We start from the raw sequence: 23,033 nt of genomic DNA, 5'->3' as shown, positions 1-23,033 counted from the left end.
GGGGGGGGAAATCTTGATCCCAAATTATCTACATCTTTATTTGTCAAATTTAGAAATCACCCACCTCCTCCACAAAGGAACTCTGTGTACTGTGTACAAATAAAATGTTAAATAATAATAATTTTTAAAAAACCAAATATAAGACATAAAATATTAAAATGGAGGCAAGGATAAATAAATTCAATTTAATTAAAAAGTAATTAAAAATCAGGGGAAAAGCCTTGAGGGTACTAAGCAGCCTCATTGCTGCAGGCTGTTCTGTGAGCCCCAAGTTGGACAGAGGGCCAGATCTATAGACACTTCTGAAAGGCCAGACGTCTCAGCAATAGCAATAGCACTTAGACTTATATACCGCTTCATACCAACTCTCTCTAAGTGGTTTAGAGTCAGCCTATTGCCCCCCCAACAATCTGGGTTCTCATTTTGCCCACCTCGGAAGGATGGAAGGCTAAGTCAACCTTGAGCCAGTGAGATTTGAACTGCTTAACTGCAGCTAGCAGTCAGCACCCTGTAGTACCCTGCAGTACTGCACTCTAACCACTGTGTCACTTCGGCTCTTCAGGGGAGAATGTCCAAAGGATTGGTTGTTTGTTTGGTTGTTTGGTTGTTTGGTTGTTTGGTTGTTTGTTTGTTTGGTTGGTTGGTTGATTCATTCATTCATTCATTCATTCATTCATTCATTCATTCATTCATTCATTCAATTTTTATGCCGCCCTTCTCCTTAGACCCAGGGCGGCTTACAACAACATGTTAGCAATAGCACTTTTTAAACAAAGCAAGCATATTGCCCCCACAATCCGGGTCCTCACTTTACCCACCTCGGAAGGATGGAAGGCTGAGTCAACCTTGAGCCGGTGATGAGATTTGAACTGCTGACCTTCAGATCTACAGTCAGCTTCAGTGGCCTGCAGTACAGCACTCTACCTGCTGCGCCACCCCGGCCCACTATGAGGGCAATGGTAGAAACCCTATAAGACAGAATTCTTTTTCTGAGGGGATCTGCAGCATACCTTCTAGGTCTGACCAGATGGGATGGCCTGGTGGGATGGGATGAAGAGAATTCTGTAGTTAACCTGGCTTTGTGCCATATGGTGCCTTTCACTACTCAACTCAAGGACCTTTAGCCTTGGTTAAGGCCAGGAGTAAATCCATATCAAAATTTCTCAAGTTAAACACAATTAATGTTAATCATTTTTAGCGAGAATGTTCATGAAAGAAAGAACCAATAGTTCTGCTGGCTGTACATGGCTATAATAATTTCAAGAATTAAGAAAGTTCCCCAAATTCTAACCCATTTTGCTTTATTTCTTTCCCTAAAATATTTTAAAACTATTCACCATTAAAATAGTAGCCAAGCAGTAACTTGTAATAGTCAGCTTGTAATAGTCAACTTGTAATAGTTGACTATTTGACTCAAGAATTAAATATTTGTTCTATCTGGGATAGAAACAGAAGGAACACCGAATAAATATGTTGGCATTGCACTTAGTACATTAGTAAATCCATATTGAATAGTATGCTTTTAGGCACATGGAGAAATAGAAACAAATAACTATTAGTGTAAATAGCAGTTTGGCAGGGTGACTTTTCAGACAGCATGGCCGTTGCAAGAATATCTCCAGGACCACCTTCTGCCCCACGAATCCCAGTGACCGATTAGGTCCCACAGAGTGGGTCTTCTCTGGGTCCCGTCGACTAAACAATGTCGTTTGGAGGCCCCCAGGGGAAGAGCCTTCTCTGTGGCAGCCCCGACTCTCTGGAACCAGCTCCCCCCGGAGATTAGAACTGCCCCCACCCTCCTTGCCTTCCATAAACTCCTTAAAACCCACCTTTGCTGCCAGGCATGGGGGAATTGAGATATCTCCCCCGGGCCTATACAATTTATGTATGGTATGATTGTATGTATGTCTGATTAATAATGGGGTTTTTAAAATGTTTTTAAATTAATAGATTTGTTATGAATTGTTGTATTGCTGTTGTGAGCCGCCCCGAGTCTACAAAAAGGGGCGGCATACAAATCTAATAAATGAATGAATGAATGAATGAATGAATAAATAAATAAATAAATAAATAAAGGGACTAATCTTCAAACACACACACAATCCAATCTGCATCACATTTAAACATCAACCTAAATGTGCTGCAAAATCTAGGAAAAGTTCTACCAGAATTTATATTGAAATACTGCTTGAAACCATGCTAGGCAGACCTTTATTTGAAACATATTACTGCCCATCGCAAATACAAGGAATAATAACAAGACATGATATATAGCTGCTAAAATAAAAACCAACCAAGAACAATAAGCACAATCATGATGATGCTGGAGATGCCAAGGCTAAGCCCAAGGGAGGGGTCCAATCAGCAGTGGGTTGCTTCCGGTTCAGCCCAGGTCAGCAAACCAGTAGTAGCATTGGGAGGCCCCACCCGCCCTCCCAGGATGCATCTGCATATGTGCAGAAGTGTTGCACACAAGCATGAGTGCATGAGTGCGAGAGCGAATCAGAACAAACCTGTAGTGATGGGGTTTACAACCCACTACTGGGTCCAATGCATCATCAGTCTCGAGTCCCTTCCCATCCACAAGATATTTAAGTTAGTCCACCTTCAATTCTGTTGACTCTTCTCTACCACCAATTTGTTTTGACCATTAATAATTCAGATTCTTATACGGAATATTAGCATGCAATAAACCTACATTAACTTGAATCACCTGATTTCCTGTGCTGGGCAGATACATGTTCAATCACACAATAAGGCCGAAGACTTAAACAAAACCAGTATTGTTGTGATTCCATCTGAGGCCCCTCAGGGAACGGCTGATCCTCTGCCGGCTTCCTGCTCAGAGGGGGAGGATGAAGAACAGGAGGTTCAGGCAAACGGGGAGGAGGAATCTCAGGCTGAGGGAGAGGGAGGACAGCCAGAGTCCCCCGAGAGGGAGCTCTCCCCAGCAAGCAGCCTGGATTCCTTAGATGAAAATGCACAAGCAATAATCGATCTCCGGCAGAGAAGAGCAACACAACGAAGGGGACAATTAGCCAGGTACTTTCAGCACTAAAGAGGCAACAGCTGGGTTTGGGTGTGGTGCTCTCTGGAAAGGCTGAAAAGGCAGACCCACCCTTCCTGGCTTGTGGAGTATTATCTTTGGGAGTCCTGGGACCTGGCTGTGATCTTTGGCGTCTTGGAATTCTGGTTTGTGACTTTGAATACTGAAATCTTGGGGGGGAAAGGTATGGGTCTTATTCTCTACAGTGGTGGGTGTGCCAGCAAGAAGTCTGCTGTATTGTCTGGCCATCAGGACTCTGCTGTGAAGTCTCATAGCCTGCCTGTTGGGAAGAACAGGTTTTTCTCTGTGTTTATTTTTCAAACTATAAAGTGCTTTTGCTTTTACCAGCGTGTCTGGCTGCTTTTTCCAGTTGGTGTTGAAGTCTGGGGGCACCCAGACAGAACAAGTATAAACAAAACCAGGTCTTCAAGGCCTTAGAAAACTCCAGCAGAGCCAGGGCAAGTCTAATCTCTGAGAGAAAGGATGCTTTAAAGCAGTGGCTCTCAACTTGGGGGTCAGGACCCGTTTGGGGGTCGAATGACCGTTTCACAGGAGTCAGCTAAGACCATGGGGAAAGACAAATTTCCCATGGTGTTAGGAACTAAAGTTTCTATTTTGACGCCTTGGAACATATTTTTACAATCCAACCAATCAGGCATTTACAGGCATTGATTTTCCTGGCAATCATCTTAAAGCTCTGTTTGGAGAATTGGTGCTTAGATTATTGTTAAATTATTGTTTAGAGTCACCACAACATGAGGAACTGTATTAAGGGGTCGTGGCATTAGAAAGGTTGAGAACCACTGCTTTAGAGGGTAGGTCCCATGACAAAAAACATTTCCTTCCTAGATCCTGCAAGATAAGATGCTGTAATACAGCAGCCCCCAACCTTTTGGGGGTCAATGACCAGTTCTGTGGAAGGTGGTTGTTGGGAGAACGTGGTTTCATACACTCTCTGGATCCTGCATGTACACAGATGGGGCTTCACTCACTTGCACAGCCTAGTTCCTTGTGCTGGTACCTCTATTTACGAACTTAATTCGTTCCATGACCAGGTTCTTAAGTAGAAAAGTTTGTAAGAAGAAGCAATTTTTCCCTTAGGAATCAATGTAAAAGCAAATAATGTGCGTGATTGGGGAAACCACAGGAAGGGTGGAGGTCCTGTTTCCTCCCAGGAGATTCCCAGAGAGGCCCCATGGAGGCTTCTCTCCACCTTTTCCGGCTCTGTTTCCTCCCAGGAGATTCCTAAAGAGGCCCCACAGAAGCTTCTCCCCACCTTTTCCGGCCCTGTTTCCTCCCAGGAGATTCCTAGAGAGGCCCCATGGAGGCTTCTCCCCGCCTTCTCCGGTTCTGTTTCCTCCCAGGAGATTCCCAGAGAGGCCCCACAGAGGCTTCTCCCTGCCTTTTCCGGTTAAAGTTTCGGAAGCTCGGGTTTGTAAGTGGGAAATGGTTCTTGAGAAAAGGTAAAAAAATCTTAAACACCCGGTTCTTATCTAGAAAAGTTAAAGTATTTTTAAATAGAGGTACCACTGTATATGTATTAGATCTAACACAATGGATAGATAAAATTGGGTTTCTGGATTAATCAAGCCTTCAAAAACAATTGCACCATTATTTGTAAAATACCTTTTGGGCCACTTTTCTACGTATTTTTCTTATTCTTCCCGCTGAACCTTCTGTGTGCTCTTAAAAAAAAGATTAGTAGGAACATACCAACAACCTCTCAGACTTTGTAGCATCCTTGAAACAGAGGTAATTACCACTATGTGAGATGCCTCTGTTCAGATTAAGTCATCTCAAAGCAGCAAGGTATATATCCTTCCAAGGGTATTTCAGTGGAACCAAAGTATCAATTCATGCCTCATGACGTTCAAATCAAGTGGCAAATTGCTATCATGGAGCCCTTCATTGGAAGACACAACTTATTCAAATATCATTTTAATGAAATCCACCACCACTACCATAAATATTTCAGCAAGAAGTGCAATTCAAAAGAGTAGAAAAAGTGAAGCCAAGACATTGTCACTGATTTTAGAAGCCTTGGGAAAATTGGTAGAAATATATGGGTTTTTTTCCAATATGTTTAAAGGTAGGAGTAAAAAAAAAAGTTGTCTCTTTAAAGACCTCTAGCCTCATAAGTTCCTAGTGAACCAGTCATCACACATCCTCTGTGTATATTATATAATTTCTGAGCTCAATGTGAAAAGGAATGTGATTAATCCTTTCTGACATGCTACGAACTTTCCATGCAGATAGGTTCTTCCTTCTCCTTCAGACATGCTGCAACTGATGTCATTTGACCTGCAGATACCTTCCTGAAAGCACTGACATTATTGTACTAATTATCCACCTTAATTTACAGCTGAAGCTCAGAGACTACTTGGCTAAATGAAAGAGGATAGTGAAGAGGAGCATCACTCGCAAATATTTCCGTTTGCATTTAAATTGCTACATTTCCCCCATGAAGTGAGAAAAATATATCAAATCAACACACAGAAGTGGGGATATAAAATGCTATTCAGCTGGTCGAGGCAAATGAGGAATTCACAGCAGACAGCCTCTTCCCCGTTTGCTTTATAGGCTGCCAGGGGAAGACATTAAACCAATTCAGAGTGGTAAATAGGTCCCTAGGAAGGGATAATTGTGGTAAATTATAGGGACATAACAGGATGCCTGAACCTGTTTTGCTCAGTTATTGTTTTGCCCTGTTCATCCCCCTTTTGAAAGCCAGTTGCTAAGAAGATCATGTGCCCTATCAGGCATTTAGAAAAGCCACACACACACACACACACCTCTTACAAATTCTTATCTGGGGAGAAAAAAAGCATTGCCACTTTACTTCTCTCCACTTTTTGTCTCTCTGCAAACACTACCTGCAGAAACCAACCTCGTTCCTACACACTACACAGGTAGTCCTCAGCTTATAGCATTTTATTTAGTGACCGTTTAGCGTTACAATCGGACCAAAAACAGTGACTTATTACCATTTTTTCACACTTATGATCCTTTTTCACACTCAACAGCTACTGCTGTTACATTTTTCACACTTAATGGCTACTGTCCCATGGTCATCCAATCAAAATTCAGATGCTTGGCAATGGATGTATATGATTGGTCGCAGTGTCCCGGGGTTATGGGATTGCATTTTTTGTGATATTTTGACCAGCAAAGTCAATGGAGAAGCCCAATTGTGCTACTCACTTAACCGTGACAGAGTCCCTCCGCCGCTGTGACAAGAAAGGTCATAAAATGGGACAAGATTTATTTCACCAGCATCTAGCTTGGCAATGGAAATTTGGGGCTCAAATTGCGGTCATAAACTGAGGATTACCCATACCACCTTTAAGAGCGGCTTCAATCCAAGTGTTACCGCCCAGCAAAGCATAAAGCACCCACGATCGCCCAAAAGGCCACTGCCCACTTCGAGCACCCTCACAGCCAACAGTTCCAACTTCACCATTGTCCCTTACTCAATAACTGAGGGAATAATAAAAGCCAAAGGCAAAACCAACTGAAGGGTGACCAGCCTTACTCTTCTCAGCTACTCTGGGTCTCGTCCAGAAAAGATTGATCCACGCCGAACCATTTATGTATTTTGTCAAGTCTGTATTTGTAATATACACAGATATAACATTGTTTATATACATAAGATGGGTAGTGATAAGAGGGAACAATTGGACATGGACGGAAGGCACACTGATGCACTTATGCGCGCCCCTTATTGACCTCTTAGGAATCAGGTGAGGTCAACAGTGGACAGTCCGAGGGTAAAGGTTTTTTTGGGGGGGTCTTTCTCCAAAACGCCTCCTCCTCCCTCCTTCCCTTCTCTCTCTCTCTCTCTCTCTTACACATACCTCGCCTCTCTTGACTTCTCCACCTATTATGGTCAAGCTGTCCGACTTACCCACTCCAGCAGCCTCAGGAAAGCCAGGGGCTCCTTCACCGCCCGAAAACTGCCCTTGGAGGCCAACTGGGAGGAAAGAAAGAAATAACAATAATAATAATAAATAAAAAACCAGGGCGAAGTCAGAGGATGCCCGGAGCGGGGGGGGGAGGAGGAGGGGGATCCCAACCTTCGCGCGCCTGTGGCTAAGCCTTCCCGCGCGCGCACCTCCTCCTCCTCCTCTTCTTCCTCTCCTCCTCGGGCTCACTTACCTGGTTGACGGTTTCCATGCCTGCCCGGCTCTCGGCGCGCAAACTTCAGCTCCTCCGCTCCAGGCGCAGGCGACTGTGGCGGCGAAAAAGCGCCCGGCTGCCAAGAAGCGTCCGGAAAGAAAACGATTAAAGCTTTTTCGTCGCCTGAGGCGAAGAGCCCCGGCTGGTTGGCGAGGCTGAGTTGCCGGGGAATATCCAACCGCCCCAGCCGAGCCGTGGCGAGCGCGCTGGGCGGAGGGAAAGAGAGGAGGGGGCGGGCTGCCTTGCCTTGCCTGCCTTTCGCGCCTTCGCCTTTGCTGCCTTCGTGTCAGCCGTGAGGGAGTCGGTCGAGCTGAGGGGGCAGGCGCGGGTTAACGGCGGGCCGCACTTAAGACGGCTTCTGCCCGGCAACTCCAGCACGTTCCCTCAGCTTTCCTCGAATTGGAACCGACTACCTCGGAAAGCCCGAGGTTTTGAGAAGGCAGAAACGGATAAAGAAGCAGGGGGGGCCTGGCCACGGCGGCAACACTTCGCGCCAACAGCCCTGCCTGTGGCTATCACCAGCTGGTGGCAGGCCTGGGGCTGCCCCTGTTTAATGCATTCCCCAAATTTATTTATTTATTTTCTATTTATTTTTGTTTGTCAAGTAGGTATTGGTAGTATGCATAGATATAATATACACTGCTCCAAAAAATAAAGGGAACATTCAAATAACACATCCTAAATCTGAATGAATGAAAGATTCTCATTCAATACTTTGTTTTGTATAAAGTTGAATGTGCACAACAGCATGTGAAATTGATTGTCAAGCAGTGTTGCTTCCTAAGTGGACAGTTTGATTTCACAGAAGTTTGATTTACTTGGAGTTATACTGTGTTGTCTAAGGGTTCCCTTTATTTTTTTTTGAGCAGTATACATGAGATGGGTACTAATAAGCTGGCTCTGTTAAAAAGTGCTATTGCTAACATGTTGTAAGCCGCCCTGAGTCTAAGGAGAAGGGCGGCATAAAAAAATTGAACAAACAAACAAACAAATAAATAAATAAATAAATAAAAGCATTTATACTTCTGGGCCAGAGATAGGTCCTCTTGCCCAATGGCCCCAAGCCTACCAGCAGAGCCAGGTTTTTAAGGCTTTCCAGAGGGCCAGGAGGGTGGGGGGTGGGGTGGATCTCCAGAGATAGCTGGTTCCAGAGAGCCGGAGCCACCACAGAGAAGGTCCTCCAATGTGGTCCTGCAAGGCAGCATTTTTTGGCCAATGGGACCTGGAAGAGACCAACCCTGTGGGCTGTAACCGGTCTCTGGGAAATGTAGGCAATCCAAAAAGTTTCATCAATACTTCATCAGTACTTGCGCCATAAAGAACTGATGAAGCTTCCTGGATGAGAAGTGAAAAGTTTTCTTCTTCTTCAAAGAAAAACCTATCCAGTTGCCCTTTTGAAGAAACTTTGAGGCATTGTCGGAATGTTAAATGTGTAAGTGATCACTTATTGGGTCACTATTTGTGAGGTTGCTACGGATCGAAACTGACTTGATGGCACATAATGATCGATCCATTAAGCTTTGGGAAACACAAAGGAATGGGATTTATAAAGCATGGATAATACTTGCAAACATTCAATGCAGTGGTTCTCAACCTGGGGATCGGGACCCCTTTGGGGGTTGAAAGACCATTTTACGGGGGTTGCCTAAGACCATGGGAAAATTTATTTATTTATTTATTTTATTTATTTATTGGATTTGTATGCCGCCCCTCTCCGTAGACTCGGGGCGGCTAACAACAGTAATAAAAAACATCGAAAATATAAGTTTCCTATAGTGTTAGGAACTAAAGCTTCTATTCTGGCACCTTGGAACATATTTTTACAATCCGACCAATCAGGAGTTTACAGTGGGGGTGTCCCTCTGACCTTCCTTCCAATCAGCTTAAAGCTCTGTTGGGAGAATTGGCGCTGGACTTATGGTTGGGGGTCACCACAACATGAGAAACTGTATTAAGGGGTTACAGCATTAGAAAGGTGGAGGACCACTGAGTTACTGTTCAAAGTTACAATGGAACTGGGTAAAAAATGACTTATAGCCAGTCATCACATGACTATCACAACATCCCTACTATCAGCATGTATTTACAATGGTTGCAGCATCCCAGAGTGATGTTATTACCATTTGTGATCTTCCCAACAGTCTTCCAATAGACAAAATCAATGGGAGACAGCTGGATTCCCTTAGCAACTGCATGAATCACTTAATGACTATCAATTGCTTAATAACCACGGCAAAATTATGAGTCACTTAATTTGCTTAGCAATGGAAATTCTGGTTCCAATCTACTACCTGTATGCTAAGCCAAAGCCAGTTGTAGTTTTTGGCTCTTCAAAAAATACAATAGAATATCTAATTCACAGCAGATGCAGCTACTTTACAGTACATTCAAAATACAATGGGGGCTTATTACAACAAGCTACTGAGTATTTATGGATATTCTCAGTCATCCAGGCCATGGTTGTCCGAAAGGTGCTTTTTCAAGAGACAACTGGACTTTCTGATTTTCTTTGAGGAGGTTTTGCTTCTACATTCAAGAAGCTGCTTCAGCTCTGTAGAGATGAGAAACAAAATGTCTTCACAGAAATAACAGAAAGTCCAGGTCAGGTGCCTCTTGAAAATGCAACTTTGGGGAAAGCCACTGAGTAGTTATCCAAGTCTGTCTCAGGAAATACTTGAATAGCCCTCCCATACAAGAATAGACAAAAATAATGAACAACACTTCTGCTCTGTAGTACATTGTGAATGCAGTGATGTTGGAGAGATCAGTCTTTTTTCAGCCATTGAAACACAACTGGCCATTCAGATTTCTACTGGTTCAAATTCACATCAGATTTGTATCTTTACTGATTTGCTTGGTCATCTAGAATTGCTTAGTCAAGCAAGGAAAGTACAGAACTCTCTGTAACTGGGAAGAATGTGCTAGAGTGACAGTGTCAACAGCCTTTATTACTTTACAATTCTTAGCAACTTAGCTTAATAGAAATACTAGCTATTGCACCTGAAAAACTCTCTAGAGATTTGTAGGAATACTTTAGATTCCATAGCTTCCAGGATAGACAATCTTAATTCCCTCAATACTGTCAAACTACTTACTAAATCTGCACTACTATTAATCTTCTCATCTTTCCCATCACCCATCTCCTCCCACAAATGACTGTATGATTGTAACTTTGTTGCTTGTATCCTTACAATTTATATTGACTGGTTCATAATATGATTGGATTGCTTATTTGTACCCAGACTATCATTAAGAGTTGTACCTCATGAACTTCTCTTTTCTTTTATGTACACTGAGAGCATATGCACCAAGACAAATTCGTTGCATATCCAATCACACTTGGGCAATAAAATTCTATTCTATTCTATTCTATTCATTGGGGAAATGGGAAAAAGTTATTTTGTTTTGATAGGACAAATTTTGTTGCAGATAGTATGGATCTTTAGTCCTTATGAAATTATTAAAGAGAAAGAAAAGCAAGACAGAAAAAATATTTTCCAGGGGCACAGTTCTTGGCATTTTTGTTAATCTTTTGGGTTGATAGTACTTCATATAAATCTTCTGATTTTTTTCAGGGGAGAGCATACAGAGCCCCTTTCAAAGTATATTAAAGTAGTTTAAAAAATGAAATGCTTGAAAGAAAAGTTGAGTAAAGAGGAAGAAATATTGAAATGATTTTTTTTAAAATTAAAAACTCAAAGAGAGAAATAATTGTGCTTTTGATTGAAATTCACTATATGTTAAATATTTGAGTCACAAAACTATTAGAAGAAACAGACTGAAATGATTGTATTTTCTTGGCAAATATATAAGGGACACCATATTCAAATTATATTGATATATTTTAGTCAGCAATAACTAAGAGTAGAATAATGATGTATGGCAAAAAATCAACTGAAAATAATAGCTATTTGTTTTCCAAGTTTGTTGATATTTATTTTACTCTGGGATCATTAAACACAAGCCAGAAGCTGCCCCACTATTAGATACAAATATACTTGGAGGAAGTTAATCAATGGTATCTATTTCTCTTATTTTCAACAATGTAAAAGGAATCACTAGAACTGAAGAACTATTTTGTCTTCTCAGTTTTTCCTACTGTTTTCACTTTTATTTCCATTTTTCCTCTCATATTACATGCAAGATGTACAATAGCACTGTGCCCATTATGGCAGAAAACTATATGGCCCTTCTTTAGTGACTCAAACCTATACCAAATTTAATAAAAAATTTGGTTTATCTTAAACCAGCTTGAATTGTTTTATTTTCAGTCAGTATGCCTAAAGTCTGACTATAAGTGTGTCAACACTATGTGCTAGGTAGAAAAAGAAGGAGGGAGAAGAATTTTCTGCCTCCACCTAAATATCAACAATAAAGTAAGTGGTTAATATTTTATACTTTACAATTCTGTTTCTATTAGTTCATTTCCTTCCCTTAAACGTTAGTTCAGTTTTTTATTTTTTTTCTATCCAATTATATAGTTTTCCCCAAACTGTATAGTAGTCCTTATTTTGTTTATTCTGTAATCCATATGTTAATTTACTTAATTTAGCACAGTCTAACATTTTCCTAATCACCATTTCTTCATTTATTCTATTTTCTTTCTGCGCTCTAGCGAGCATTCTTTCTTCCTGTTCTTTATCTTTAGATGTTTCTTCTTTTCCACTGTCTAAGTCTATTAAGGGTTGTTCTTCTTGACTTTTACTTTCTAATTCAGATCCTTTAAGCAATTTTAATCTGTATATATATATATATATATATATATATATATATATATATATATATATATATGTCTTGTTTTGTCTGTACTATAATCAAAATAAAAAAACAAATTAAAAAAAACAATAAAGTGGGCAGATAGAGGGATATTGGAAGTGGGTTTCATATGTACTCACCTTGTGTTTGAATGTGCTGCCAAATTGAAGCAGTTCTACATTGTGGTTGTGATTAGTTGAATTTTATTTTCAACAACTACTGTAGAATTATATAACAGACATCACTTAGTTTATGAGTGGCAGAAGATCAAATGAAAAGTAGGTGCATTTATTAGTATTTTAGCAGGGGATTAATACGGATAAACATCTCAACATTTTGGTAGCATACATTTCCCTCAAATATGCATCCATAACTGCCCGTCGTGACATTTATGGACTCAGTCCAAGATGCTTCTTGCAGTACTGTTATTTCAAAACTTCCTTTGCCTCTTTCATAGTGATATATGACTTGGTTCAACCTCAGTCAAACATTGCAAATCCGATTTTAATCCAACATGGTGATACTTTTGATGCAGTTGTAGGCACAAATTTTATGTTGATTTTGAGAAAGCCCGTTAATCCATTTTGTCTAACATCAAAAGAAGCCCCAGGGACTCTTGGGTACTGCCAGATCCTTCATGAGCTGTGACAAGGATTGGGGATGGCCCTCTACTTCAAGATAAAGAAAGGCAAGATCAAAGTCAAAGCCCTAGTAATTAAGCTATCATTCTTTCTACAGCATTTGAAGTATTTAGGTTTAAACTGATCGGTCAGTTTAAAAAATGCATTTCAAAGATGAAAACAGTTCACCCTTGCTTTGCTTGACAATTCCTTCCTGCTCAAATAATCACATTGGTCAATACATTGACACTGTAATAATAACAAACAGCAGTACACCTGACTGATAACTACAATTTGCTTTATTTAACTTTGGATGAAATACTATATTCCAACATTTTCCACTGTTATTGCCCTAATTAATTTTCATAGGTAAATATGACAACTGAAGCCAAGTCTTACGGGAAGGATCATGATCTCAGAAGGATTTGTTTGTTTGTTTGTTTGTTCGTTCCTTCCTTCCTCCGTCCGTCCGTCCGTCCGTCCGTCCATCCATTTATTTATTTATTTATTTATTTATTTATTTATTTATTTATTTATTTATTTATTTATTTATTTATTTATTTATTTATTTATTTATTTATTTATTTTTATGCCGACCCTCTCCGAAGACTCGGGGCGGCTTACAATACATAAAACCAGTAAATTACAATAGCATTAATCCAATTAAATTAAAATTAAATAGCTATCTAAAATCCCAAATATTAAAATCAATCACACCCATTGATCAGACAAACATTCATTGGCCAAGGGCCAAGATCTAATCATCCCAAGCCTGACAACATAAATGTGTCTGCATAACCATGACAAAATAAGTAAATATCATATTTTTCAGAGTATAAGATGCATCTTTCCCCCATCTAAAGAGGCTGAAAATTTGGATGTGTCTTATACACTGAGTGTAGCTTTTTCAAAGCTTTCCCCCCCCAGCTCTAATGGATTCTTTCCTGTTTGCATGCTAGTTTTTATTGCTACTCCCTCTGAAAAAGTTTTTTTCAGCCCTAACCAGGGGATAAAATAATGTGCTGAAGTTGAACAGACTAAGGATGCTAGACAGATAAATACCTGATAAGTAGATTTTTTTCCCCCTATTTTCCTCCCCCAAACCTAAGATGTGTCTTATACTCCATGGAAGGATACCAGAAATATTCTCTTATTTTTTCCCACTATTCCTTTCCTTTACTCTACAGCACTTCCATGTTTTCCTACTTTTCCTCATTGACATAAATTTTAGATTGTAAATTCCAGTGCACTGATTTTCTCCAAGTTGAATCATGCCATAAAAATGATTCCTCTGAAAAAACCACTAAAACACAGAGACAAAAAGAAGGAAGTAAGGTAATAACTATTCTAATAGATTTGCATTGAGTATAAATGTCTTAAAGACAGATGATTTGTGTGAACTTATATATAGCTTCATGCATTCATATGTTGATAATCTGAAAAATATTTAGATTAATGGATCTAGCAAAAACAGGAAATGGGTGGATATCATGGAACTGATTGAACTTGATTTTATGAAGAAGTCTTCAAAACAGACTTCTTTTATGAAGTCTTTCTTGGTGTCTGTTATTGATTATATATCAATTATGCATAATGAAATAATTGATTTCATTTTCATACTGATTTTCACGACAGGCAAACAGATTAATTGTTAAAACATCAGACTAGCTGTGTTGAGAACAAAGCTTTCTTAAGAAATAACAGCTCATGTTCAGCACCATAGACAGTTCTCTTCAGTATCCACATATACATACCCGCTACAAAACTATGTGATGGGGCTTGATAAATTGACACTTAAAGCCTGAAAATTAGTGAGTAGTTTAAAAAGGGACAGTATTATTTGGTTAGAGATACTAAGCTAAGTTTCTGTTACAGACGAAGACATTATTTGCATAGCACAGACTTTCAATTTGTCCTCAGATGAATTACACAGGACCTGTAAACAACATTCCTGGTTTTGCTCTCTGGCTGGAGGATGACCAGGCTATCAGGTGAACTGACTCTGGAGCATACCACATAGAACTGGCCATGGGAGAAAGAGGCAGCTTCTCTTACTTGTGCTTTCCTAATCACCTCTGTAAATCTTTTCCTCTTTGTTTGTGGGGGGGGGGGGGTTGCCTCTTTTCTTTTTTAGCCTCTTTTCCCTTTAACTGGTGTTACAATTAAATCTGGACTCACATCCTGGACACAAACTGCTTCAACTCTTACCCTCAAAACATCACTACAGAGCACTGCACACCAAGACAACTAGACACAAGAACCGTTTTTCCCCAAATGCCATCACTCTACTAAACAAATAATTCCCCCGACACTGTCAAACTTTTTACTAAGTCTGCACTTCTATTTCTACTAGTTTTTTCCCATCATTCCTATCTTCCTTTTCCTCCCACTTAGGACTGTATGACTGTAACTTGTTGCTTGTATTCTAAGATTTTTATTAATATTGATTGTTTCTTCATTGCTTATTTCACCCCTGTGAGAATAATTAAGTATTGTACCACACGATTCTTGACAAATGTATCTTTTTTATGTACAGTGAGAGCATATGCACCAGGATAAATTGCTTGCGTGTCCCATCACACTTGGCCAATAAAGAATTCTATTATATTCTATTCTATTCTATTCTTTCATTCCTATCTAGAGTGTGAAATAAAATAGAAATGTGGATATATAAAAATGAAGATCAACTCTAGGAAACCTTTAAAGTTACGCAAAATATTAGATGACTAATTAGTTTCAGATATGTATATCCTAAAGAAATTTGATTTTATTTGAATCCCATTCTTTTTCCAGGAGCTCAAGATAGTGCACATGGCAAGTGGGTTCAGAATATACCACAATCAAAAGAAAACAACATGAGGAAGTTTAAAATTAGGTCATCTGTCTCTCTCTCTTATACTAAGACAGTTACACTGAAAACCCCAAAAGCATCAAACTGCAATCTGTTACTTGTATGAAATTAATTTGTTATGAAGGAGTACTTTATCTAATATTACATGATGGTATATTTCTCTTGTTGCTTTTTACAACCACTGGAATAAACAAGCAACCAAATAATGCATTGTCATCAGGTACCGGTAAGTGGTTGTGCTCAAATTAACTTCTCATAAAACTAACAGAGATAATTGGCCTGCTTACCTAAATCTTTAAAATTCTAAAGGTTGTGATAATTGCAGTACTGTGGAATTATTAATTCCTAAAACGGATTAGAGGGGAATCAGAGATACTGGCTGCAAACTAATTTTACAGAAGTTAATTTGAGCATACTCTTGCTGAAATTACCCTAGAATCAGCAATAAAGCTTTAAATTGACTATGAATATAGAGGTTATAAAACTACCATGCGGAAGATGTCACTCTTCCTTCCCCAAGTTCTTTTGACTTCCACCGCTCACTTTTATTTTTGCTGATTATTTTTTTTACAGGGGTACCTCTACCCAAGAACGCCTCTGTTCAAGATTTTTTTGCATCTACTTAAGTACCATTTTCTGCTTAAGAACCCAAGCCCAGAAAAATTTTCCAGGAAATTTGAGAGCAGCACGAAGGCCCAGCCAGTTTCCTGCCATTCCCCCTTTAATCCCAACCATCTTGGGCTTTTCTGGACTGCCAGAGGAGCCTTTTGGTGGCGCTTTAGGAGGCTTTGGCAGTTCAGAGCGAACAAAGCATTTTCCTTTCTCTGGGTGCTTGGAGAGGGAATAAACCACTTTGCTGTGATAACTGCCTCGCTCTGCTTCCCATACACCCAAAGTTTTGGATTTTTTTTATTCCTCTCACCTCACCTTCTTCCTTCGGCAGTGACTGTCCTCCTCCTCTTCTCCTCTTCCTCCTCCCACCCAAATTCTGAGCTTTTATTTCTTTCCTAATGGGTTTGCATGCATTATTTGTTTTAACATTGATTCCTATGGGAAAAATTGCTTCTACTTACAAACTTTTCTACTTAAGAACCTGGTCACAGAACGAATTAAGTTCTTATGTAGAGGTACAACTGTATCAGCATTCTGTGCATTTTAGCATATAGTCATGCTGGCCACATAAACATGGAAGTGTCTTCAGACAACACTGGCTCCCTTGACTAAGACATTGAGGTGAACACTGCCCCTTAGAGTCAGACACAACTGGACAGGAGAAAATTTTGACTTGTTTATGTACCGATCAAGCCCTTCCCAGAGACCTGAGATAGGCACATTTTCTTTAATAAAATTAAAGGTATTGTCACAGAATGTAAGTTTCTCAAAGAACATGTCAGTTAGGAGGAAATAACTGAGATGACAGAATGGTTTGAGTTCTGGATGATGACTGAAGAAACACAAGTTCAAGTTACCAGATATGTTTGAACTTCACTGGGCCAGTTTTGATTGAAATGTGTTGAGGGTTAACTTAGAAAGGAACTGGTACAAATATTTTCAAGAATTCTTGGAAGAAACATACAACAAATGCAAAAAAAAATAAACAATCTGGGTTTTTTTTCAAATATGAGGAAATTGCTGGCCCCTTATTTGACAGAGAAATAAATATTGGAGTAAATGTGTAACTGGCAATTATATTGAGGGGCAAATTTATATTTAAAAGTAGCTTTAATATTTCCTCTATAGGCTTTTGGGAACTGAAGTTGATAGGGAGGAAACATTTAATTCTCCCTTTCCTGGCTGTAGGTCTGACAAAATTTGAACCTCCTCTCATATCATTAGCTTCTATTTTTGTTAAGGAAAAAGCCACCAATCATACCTTTTGTAGAATTTTTTTAAATAGGAATATTAGCTGGAAAGTGAATATTTGTAATTTTTTCCCTGTCATAGTCTTGTAACTAGGAGGGAAGTGAGAGGAATTGCTTACCTAAAATATGAGTCCTTCAGGATTGGATGGTATAGAAATCAAATTGAATGAATGAATGCATGAATGAATGAAAGAATGAATGAGTAAGTAAGTAAGTGTCAGGTAAGATTGATTGATTGTTTTATTTATTGACTGACTGACTGACGGACTGATTGATTTGGCAGCTCTATTTACTATTAGGCTGATCATACCAGAACTCACTCTTTAGAACTGGTGCTGTGTTGCTGACCTGATGGAATATCATGTTTAATTATTTCCTATATTTTTTGCACTCTATAACTTTAGCACTTTATAACTTTAACGATTTTTTAATAATTATATGTTATTCTATTAAGATCTTGAGAATAACCTAGTGTTAATTAATATCCTATTTAGTGTAATTGGTTTTTTATATTGTTTTTCTTTTTAATTGAATCTATATTGAATTTTTAATAATTAATATTTTAGCTAATTTCTTAGAAGGGGTTTTAAAACTAATGAATTATTGGGGTGGGTATGATGATATGTATGAAATGAATGATTGTTATGGGTGGGCTGGGTGGAACTTTGGCATGGATGAAATAAATGGAAATGGTATGAATGACTTGATTAGCCTACCTGACACAGGAGAGGCAGGAGGGGAGGGGGCACCGATGTCTGAGGTGGTAGAGGGTCGGAATATTCCGGTCCTGCTGGGGAGAGGCAGATATGGCGGGGGCCACAGAGCTAGCCGTTCCAGAGGAACGAGAGATCGCTGCGTAATAACGATCCCTTGTTCCGGCTCTGTGAACCCAATCCTGGGTGCTGGTGATGAGTGTAATTCTGGCCCTGGGCTCAAGCTGCTGCTACTCAATGCCAGGTCGGTGGTAAATAAAGCTCTCCTCATCCGGGATCTGATCCTGGATGAGGAGGCCGACCTGGCATGTGTCACTGAAACCTGGCTGGGCCCAGAGGGAGGAGTCCCTCTCTCTGAAATTTGCCCAGCCGGGTTTCAGATATGGCATCAGCCTCGACCCCAGGGAAGGGGGGGAGGAGTGGCTATTATAGCCAGGGAGAGCCTTGGCTTGCGTAGACTCGTTGCTCCAGAGATTGCGGGCTGCGAGTCCCTCCTGGTGAAGTTGGACTTAGGGGTCCAGGTGGGCTTGTTTCTCACGTACCTGCCTCCCAGCTGCGTGTCACAAGCCCTGCCTGTGCTACTCGAGGAGGTAGCCGGGTTGGCGGTGGGGTTCCCCAGACTTATTGTCTTGGGGGACTTTAACCTGCCGTCGCTCGGTGAAACCTCTGGACTGGCACAGGAGTTCATGGCCACCATGACAGCCATGGACCTGACCCAAGTAGTACAGGGTCCGACTCATGAGGGGGGGCATGCACCCGACATGGTATTCCTCTCTGAGCAACTGAGTAATGGTCTGAGACTAAGGGGCTTAGAAGTGTTGCCTGTGTCATGGTCAGACCATTTTCTACTGCGGCTTGACTTCCTGGCTCCAATCCTTCCCCGCAGGGAGGCGGAACCGATTAAGCTGTTCCGCCCCAGACGCCTGATGGATCCAGAGAACTTTCAGAAGGCGCTTGGGGTTATTCCAGATACACTCGTACACAGTTCGGCAGAGTCTCTGGCTGAGGCTTGGAACAAGGCTGCAGCGGAGGCTCTTGACCGAATTGCGCCGTTGCGACCTCTCCGCGGCACTAGACCCTGTAGAGCTCCATGGTTCAACGAGGAGCTCCGGGAGTTGAAATGCCAGAAGAGACGTCTAGAGAAGCGATGGAGTAAGAGTAAGTCCGAATCCGATCGAACACTTGTAAGAGCACATGTTAAGACTTACAAAGTGGCGCTCAAGGCGGCAAGATGCGCGTATCATTCCGCCTTGATTGCATCAGCGGAATCCCGCCCGGCCGCTCTGTTTAGGGTGACCCGCTCCCTTCTTAATCAGGGGGGGAGTTGGGGAGCCCTTGCAGAGTAGTGCCGAGGATTTTAACACGTTTTTCGCTGATAAAATCGCTCGGATCCGAGCGGACCTCGACTCCAATTGGAATACAGAGTCGACTGACAACGAGTCAGTTGAGGTGACTGGGGCACGTACTTGTCCACCTGTCTGGGAAGAGTTTGATCTGGTGACACCTGATGAAGCGGACAAGGCCATTGGAGCTGTGAGTTCCGCCACCTGTTTACTGGATCCGTGTCCCTCCTGGCTGGTTTCGGCCAGCAGGGAGGTGACACGGAGCTGGGTCCAGGAGATTGTCAATGCTTCTTTGGGGAGGGGGTCCTTCCCGGATCCCTACAAGGAGGCACTTGTGCGCCCCCTCCTCAAGAAGCCTTCCCTGGACCCAGCCATTCTCAACAACTATCGACCAGTCTCCAACCTTCCCTTTATGGGGAAGGTTGTTGAGAAGGTGGTGGCGCTCCAACTCCAGCGGTCCTTGGAAGAAGCCGATTATCTAGGTCCTCAGCAGTCAGGATTCAGGCCCGGCTACAGCACGGAAACTGCTTTGGTCGCGCTGATGGATGATCTCTGGCGGGCCCGGGACAGGGGTTTATCCTCTGTCCTGGTGCTTCTTGACCTCTCAGCGGCTTTCGATACCATCGACCATGGTATCCTTCTGCACCGACTGGAGGGGTTGGGAGTGGGAGGCACTGTCCTTCAGTGGTTCTCTTCCTACCTCTCTGGTCGGTCGCAGTCGGTGTTAGTGGGGGGTCAGAGGTCGACCTCTAGGTTACTCCCTTGTGGGGTGCCTCAGGGGTCGGTCCTCTCCCCCCTACTATTTAATATCTACATGAAACCGCTGGGTGAGATCATCCAAGGGCATGGGGTGAGGTATCATCAGTATGCAGATGATACCCAGCTTTACATCTCCATCCCGTGTCCAGTCGGCGAAGCAGTGGAAGTGATGTGCCGGTGCCTGGAGGCTGTTGGGGTCTGGATGGGTGTCAACAGACTCAAACTCAACCCGGATAAGACGGAGTGGCTGTGGGTTTTGCCTCCCAAGGACAATTCCATCTGTCCGTCCATCACCCTGGGGGGGGAGTCACTAACCCCCTCAGAGAGGGTTCGCAACTTGGGCGTCCTCCTCGATCCACAGCTCACATTAGAGAAACATCTTTCAGCTGTGGCGAGGGGGGCGTTTGCCCAGGTTCGCTTGGTGCACCAGTTGCGGCCATATTTGGACCAGGAGTCACTGCTCACAGTCACTCATGCCCTCATCACCTCGAGGCTCGACTACTGTAATGCTCTCTACATGGGGCTACCTTTGAAAAGTGTTCGGAAACTTCAGATCGTGCAGAATGCAGCTGCGAGAGCAATCATGGGCTTTCCTAAATATGCCCATGTCACACCAACACTCCGCAGTCTGCATTGGTTGCCGATCAGTTTCCGGTCACAATTCAAAGTGTTGGTTATGACCTATAAAGCCCTTCATGGCACCGGACCAGAATATCTCCGGGACCGCCTTCTGCCGCACGAATCCCAGCGACCAGTTAGGTCCCACAGAGTTGGCCTTCTCTGGGTCCCGTCAACTAAACAATGTCATTTGGCGGGACCCAGGGGAAGAGCCTTCTCTGTGGCGGCCCCGACCCTTTGGAATCAACTCCCCCCAGATATCAGAGTTGCCCCCACCCTCCTAGCCTTTCGTAAGCTCCTTAAAACCCACCTCTGTCGTCAGGCATGGGGGAATTGACATGTTCCTTCCCCCCTAGGCTTATAAAATTTATGTATGGTATGCTAGTATGTATGATTGGTTTTAACTTGTGGTGTTTTAAAATTAATTTAAATATTGGATTTGTTTACATTGTATGGCGATTGCTGTGAGCCGCCCCGAGTCTGCGGAGAGGGGCGGCATACAAATCTGATTAATAAATAATAAATAAATAAATACCCCTGTTTTGCTCATAACTGTTCTGAAGAAAATTAAATCTCTCTAGATAATATTAAATTGTTTTAGGTCTGTTAACCTAACTGCTAACAATCTATTTAGGATGATATCTAAATTGATCTAAAGTACTTCTAAAGTGACTACTGTACAGGTAAGGATATTAGGGGGGGGGACTCCATTTGAGATTATCCAAATCTTTAATTACAGATCAAGAGATCCATCTTAATGGATAATAAAAAAATAATCCCAAAAGGGAAAGGACAACATAATAAAAGCTAAAATAAAATAAATACATAAATTCAGTTATAACCTTGATAGGTCACCCAGATCATTATTTCTCATTATGTCTTTCCTGTTAAAAATACTGTTAAATAACTTCATTTAAATAACTGTTAAAAATTCAGATGAAATATTCAAGGGGCTTATCAGAAATTTCTCTTGGGATTAAAGATTATACAGCACAATGCAGAATGTAGAAGAGTTTCTTGATGCAAAAATATACCGAGTAAATATATTTCCCAAGAAACCACTACCTTCAAGACATGATTTAGCAATCAAGTGTTTTGACTATAGCTCTTATCAGTGTTTCCAAAATGGAATTGCATAATTAAATTATTATTGGCACTGTAATCAGAGGCACACATTTAATGAATATTCAAGGTTGCAATAAAGTGTTAAGGAATGAAAAGGAAGGATGTTTCCTGTGGATGCCTGCTTCTGTTATCCAATCTTTTTTTTAATTATGCAAAGCAGGGGTGTCAAACTCGATTTCATTGAGGGCTGCATCAGGGGGGGGCAAGGGCGGTATGGCCAGAGTGGTCATGGCCAGATAAATGTAATTTGTGTTGGGGCCACCTTTGGTGCCTCAAGTGCTCTGCCAATTTCCAGATGTGATGGCCTTCTGCAACCTTCTGCCAGTGAAAATGAAGCCCAGGAGACAGGGGTGGGTTCCACTTACCTTCGCCACCAGTTCACATCACGACATTTTGCATCCAATTGTACGATTTCACTTCTGTGCATGCTCAGTGTCAGGAATTAGTCTTCGGAGAGGGGTGGCATACAAATCTAAATAATGATGATGATGATGATGATGATGATGATGAAACAGATGAAACAATCTTTGTTTTTCTGTAAAGAAACAGATGAAACAATCGATCACATACTCAGCTGCTGCAAAAAGATCGCACAGACTGACTACAAGCATAGACATGAGGCTGTGGCACAGATGATCCACTGTAACTTGTGCCGAAACTACCATTTACCAGTGGCAAAGAACTGGTGGGATCATAAGCCCCAAAAAGTGGTTGAAAACGAGCAAGCAAAACTACTGTGGGACTTCCGACTTAGACTGACCGAATTCTGAAGCATAACACACCAGACATCCTGATTGTGGAGAAAATGAAAGTATGGATCATCGACAACGCAATCCCAGGAGACAGCAGAATTGAGGAGAAGCAGCTAGAGAAATTAGTGAAATATGAAAATCTAAAAATCGAACTGCAACGACTCTGGCATAAGCCAGTGAAAGTGGTCTCAGTGGTACTTGGCACGCTGGGCACAGTGCCAAAGGATCTCAGTGGACATTTGAAAACCATCGGAATTGACAAAATCTCCATCTGTCAATTGCAAAAGGCTGCTTTACTGGGATCGGCAAACATAATTTGCTGCTACATCACGCAGTCCTAGGTGCTTGGGATGAAATACAAAATCCAGCATAGTGATCTTGCTTGCTGTGTTATATTGACATAATAATAATAA

General features: G+C 41.5%; 1 protein-coding gene across 1 annotated transcript in view; it reads right to left on the bottom strand.

Moving 5' to 3' along the window:
- SYNPR (synaptoporin) overlaps positions 1 to 7,416 on the bottom strand; it is a 175,660-nt gene extending 168,244 nt beyond the window's left edge. Inside the window, exons 1-2 of the mRNA XM_070735730.1 lie at positions 7,202 to 7,416; positions 6,951 to 7,016 (exon numbers count right to left, since the gene is read on the bottom strand). Of these exons, the coding sequence (XP_070591831.1) occupies positions 6,951 to 7,016; positions 7,202 to 7,219 (84 nt within the window). The 5' untranslated portion in view covers positions 7,220 to 7,416. The remainder of the gene's footprint in view (positions 1 to 6,950; positions 7,017 to 7,201) is intronic.
- Between the last annotated feature and the right edge of the window lie 15,617 nt (positions 7,417 to 23,033).

This window comes from Erythrolamprus reginae, chromosome 2 (assembly GCF_031021105.1).
Source record: "Erythrolamprus reginae isolate rEryReg1 chromosome 2, rEryReg1.hap1, whole genome shotgun sequence".
Classification (NCBI taxonomy): domain Eukaryota; kingdom Metazoa; phylum Chordata; class Lepidosauria; order Squamata; family Dipsadidae; genus Erythrolamprus; species Erythrolamprus reginae.
Note: the sequence above shows the minus strand (reverse complement) of the source record. Positions and strands in the feature narration are given on the sequence as shown.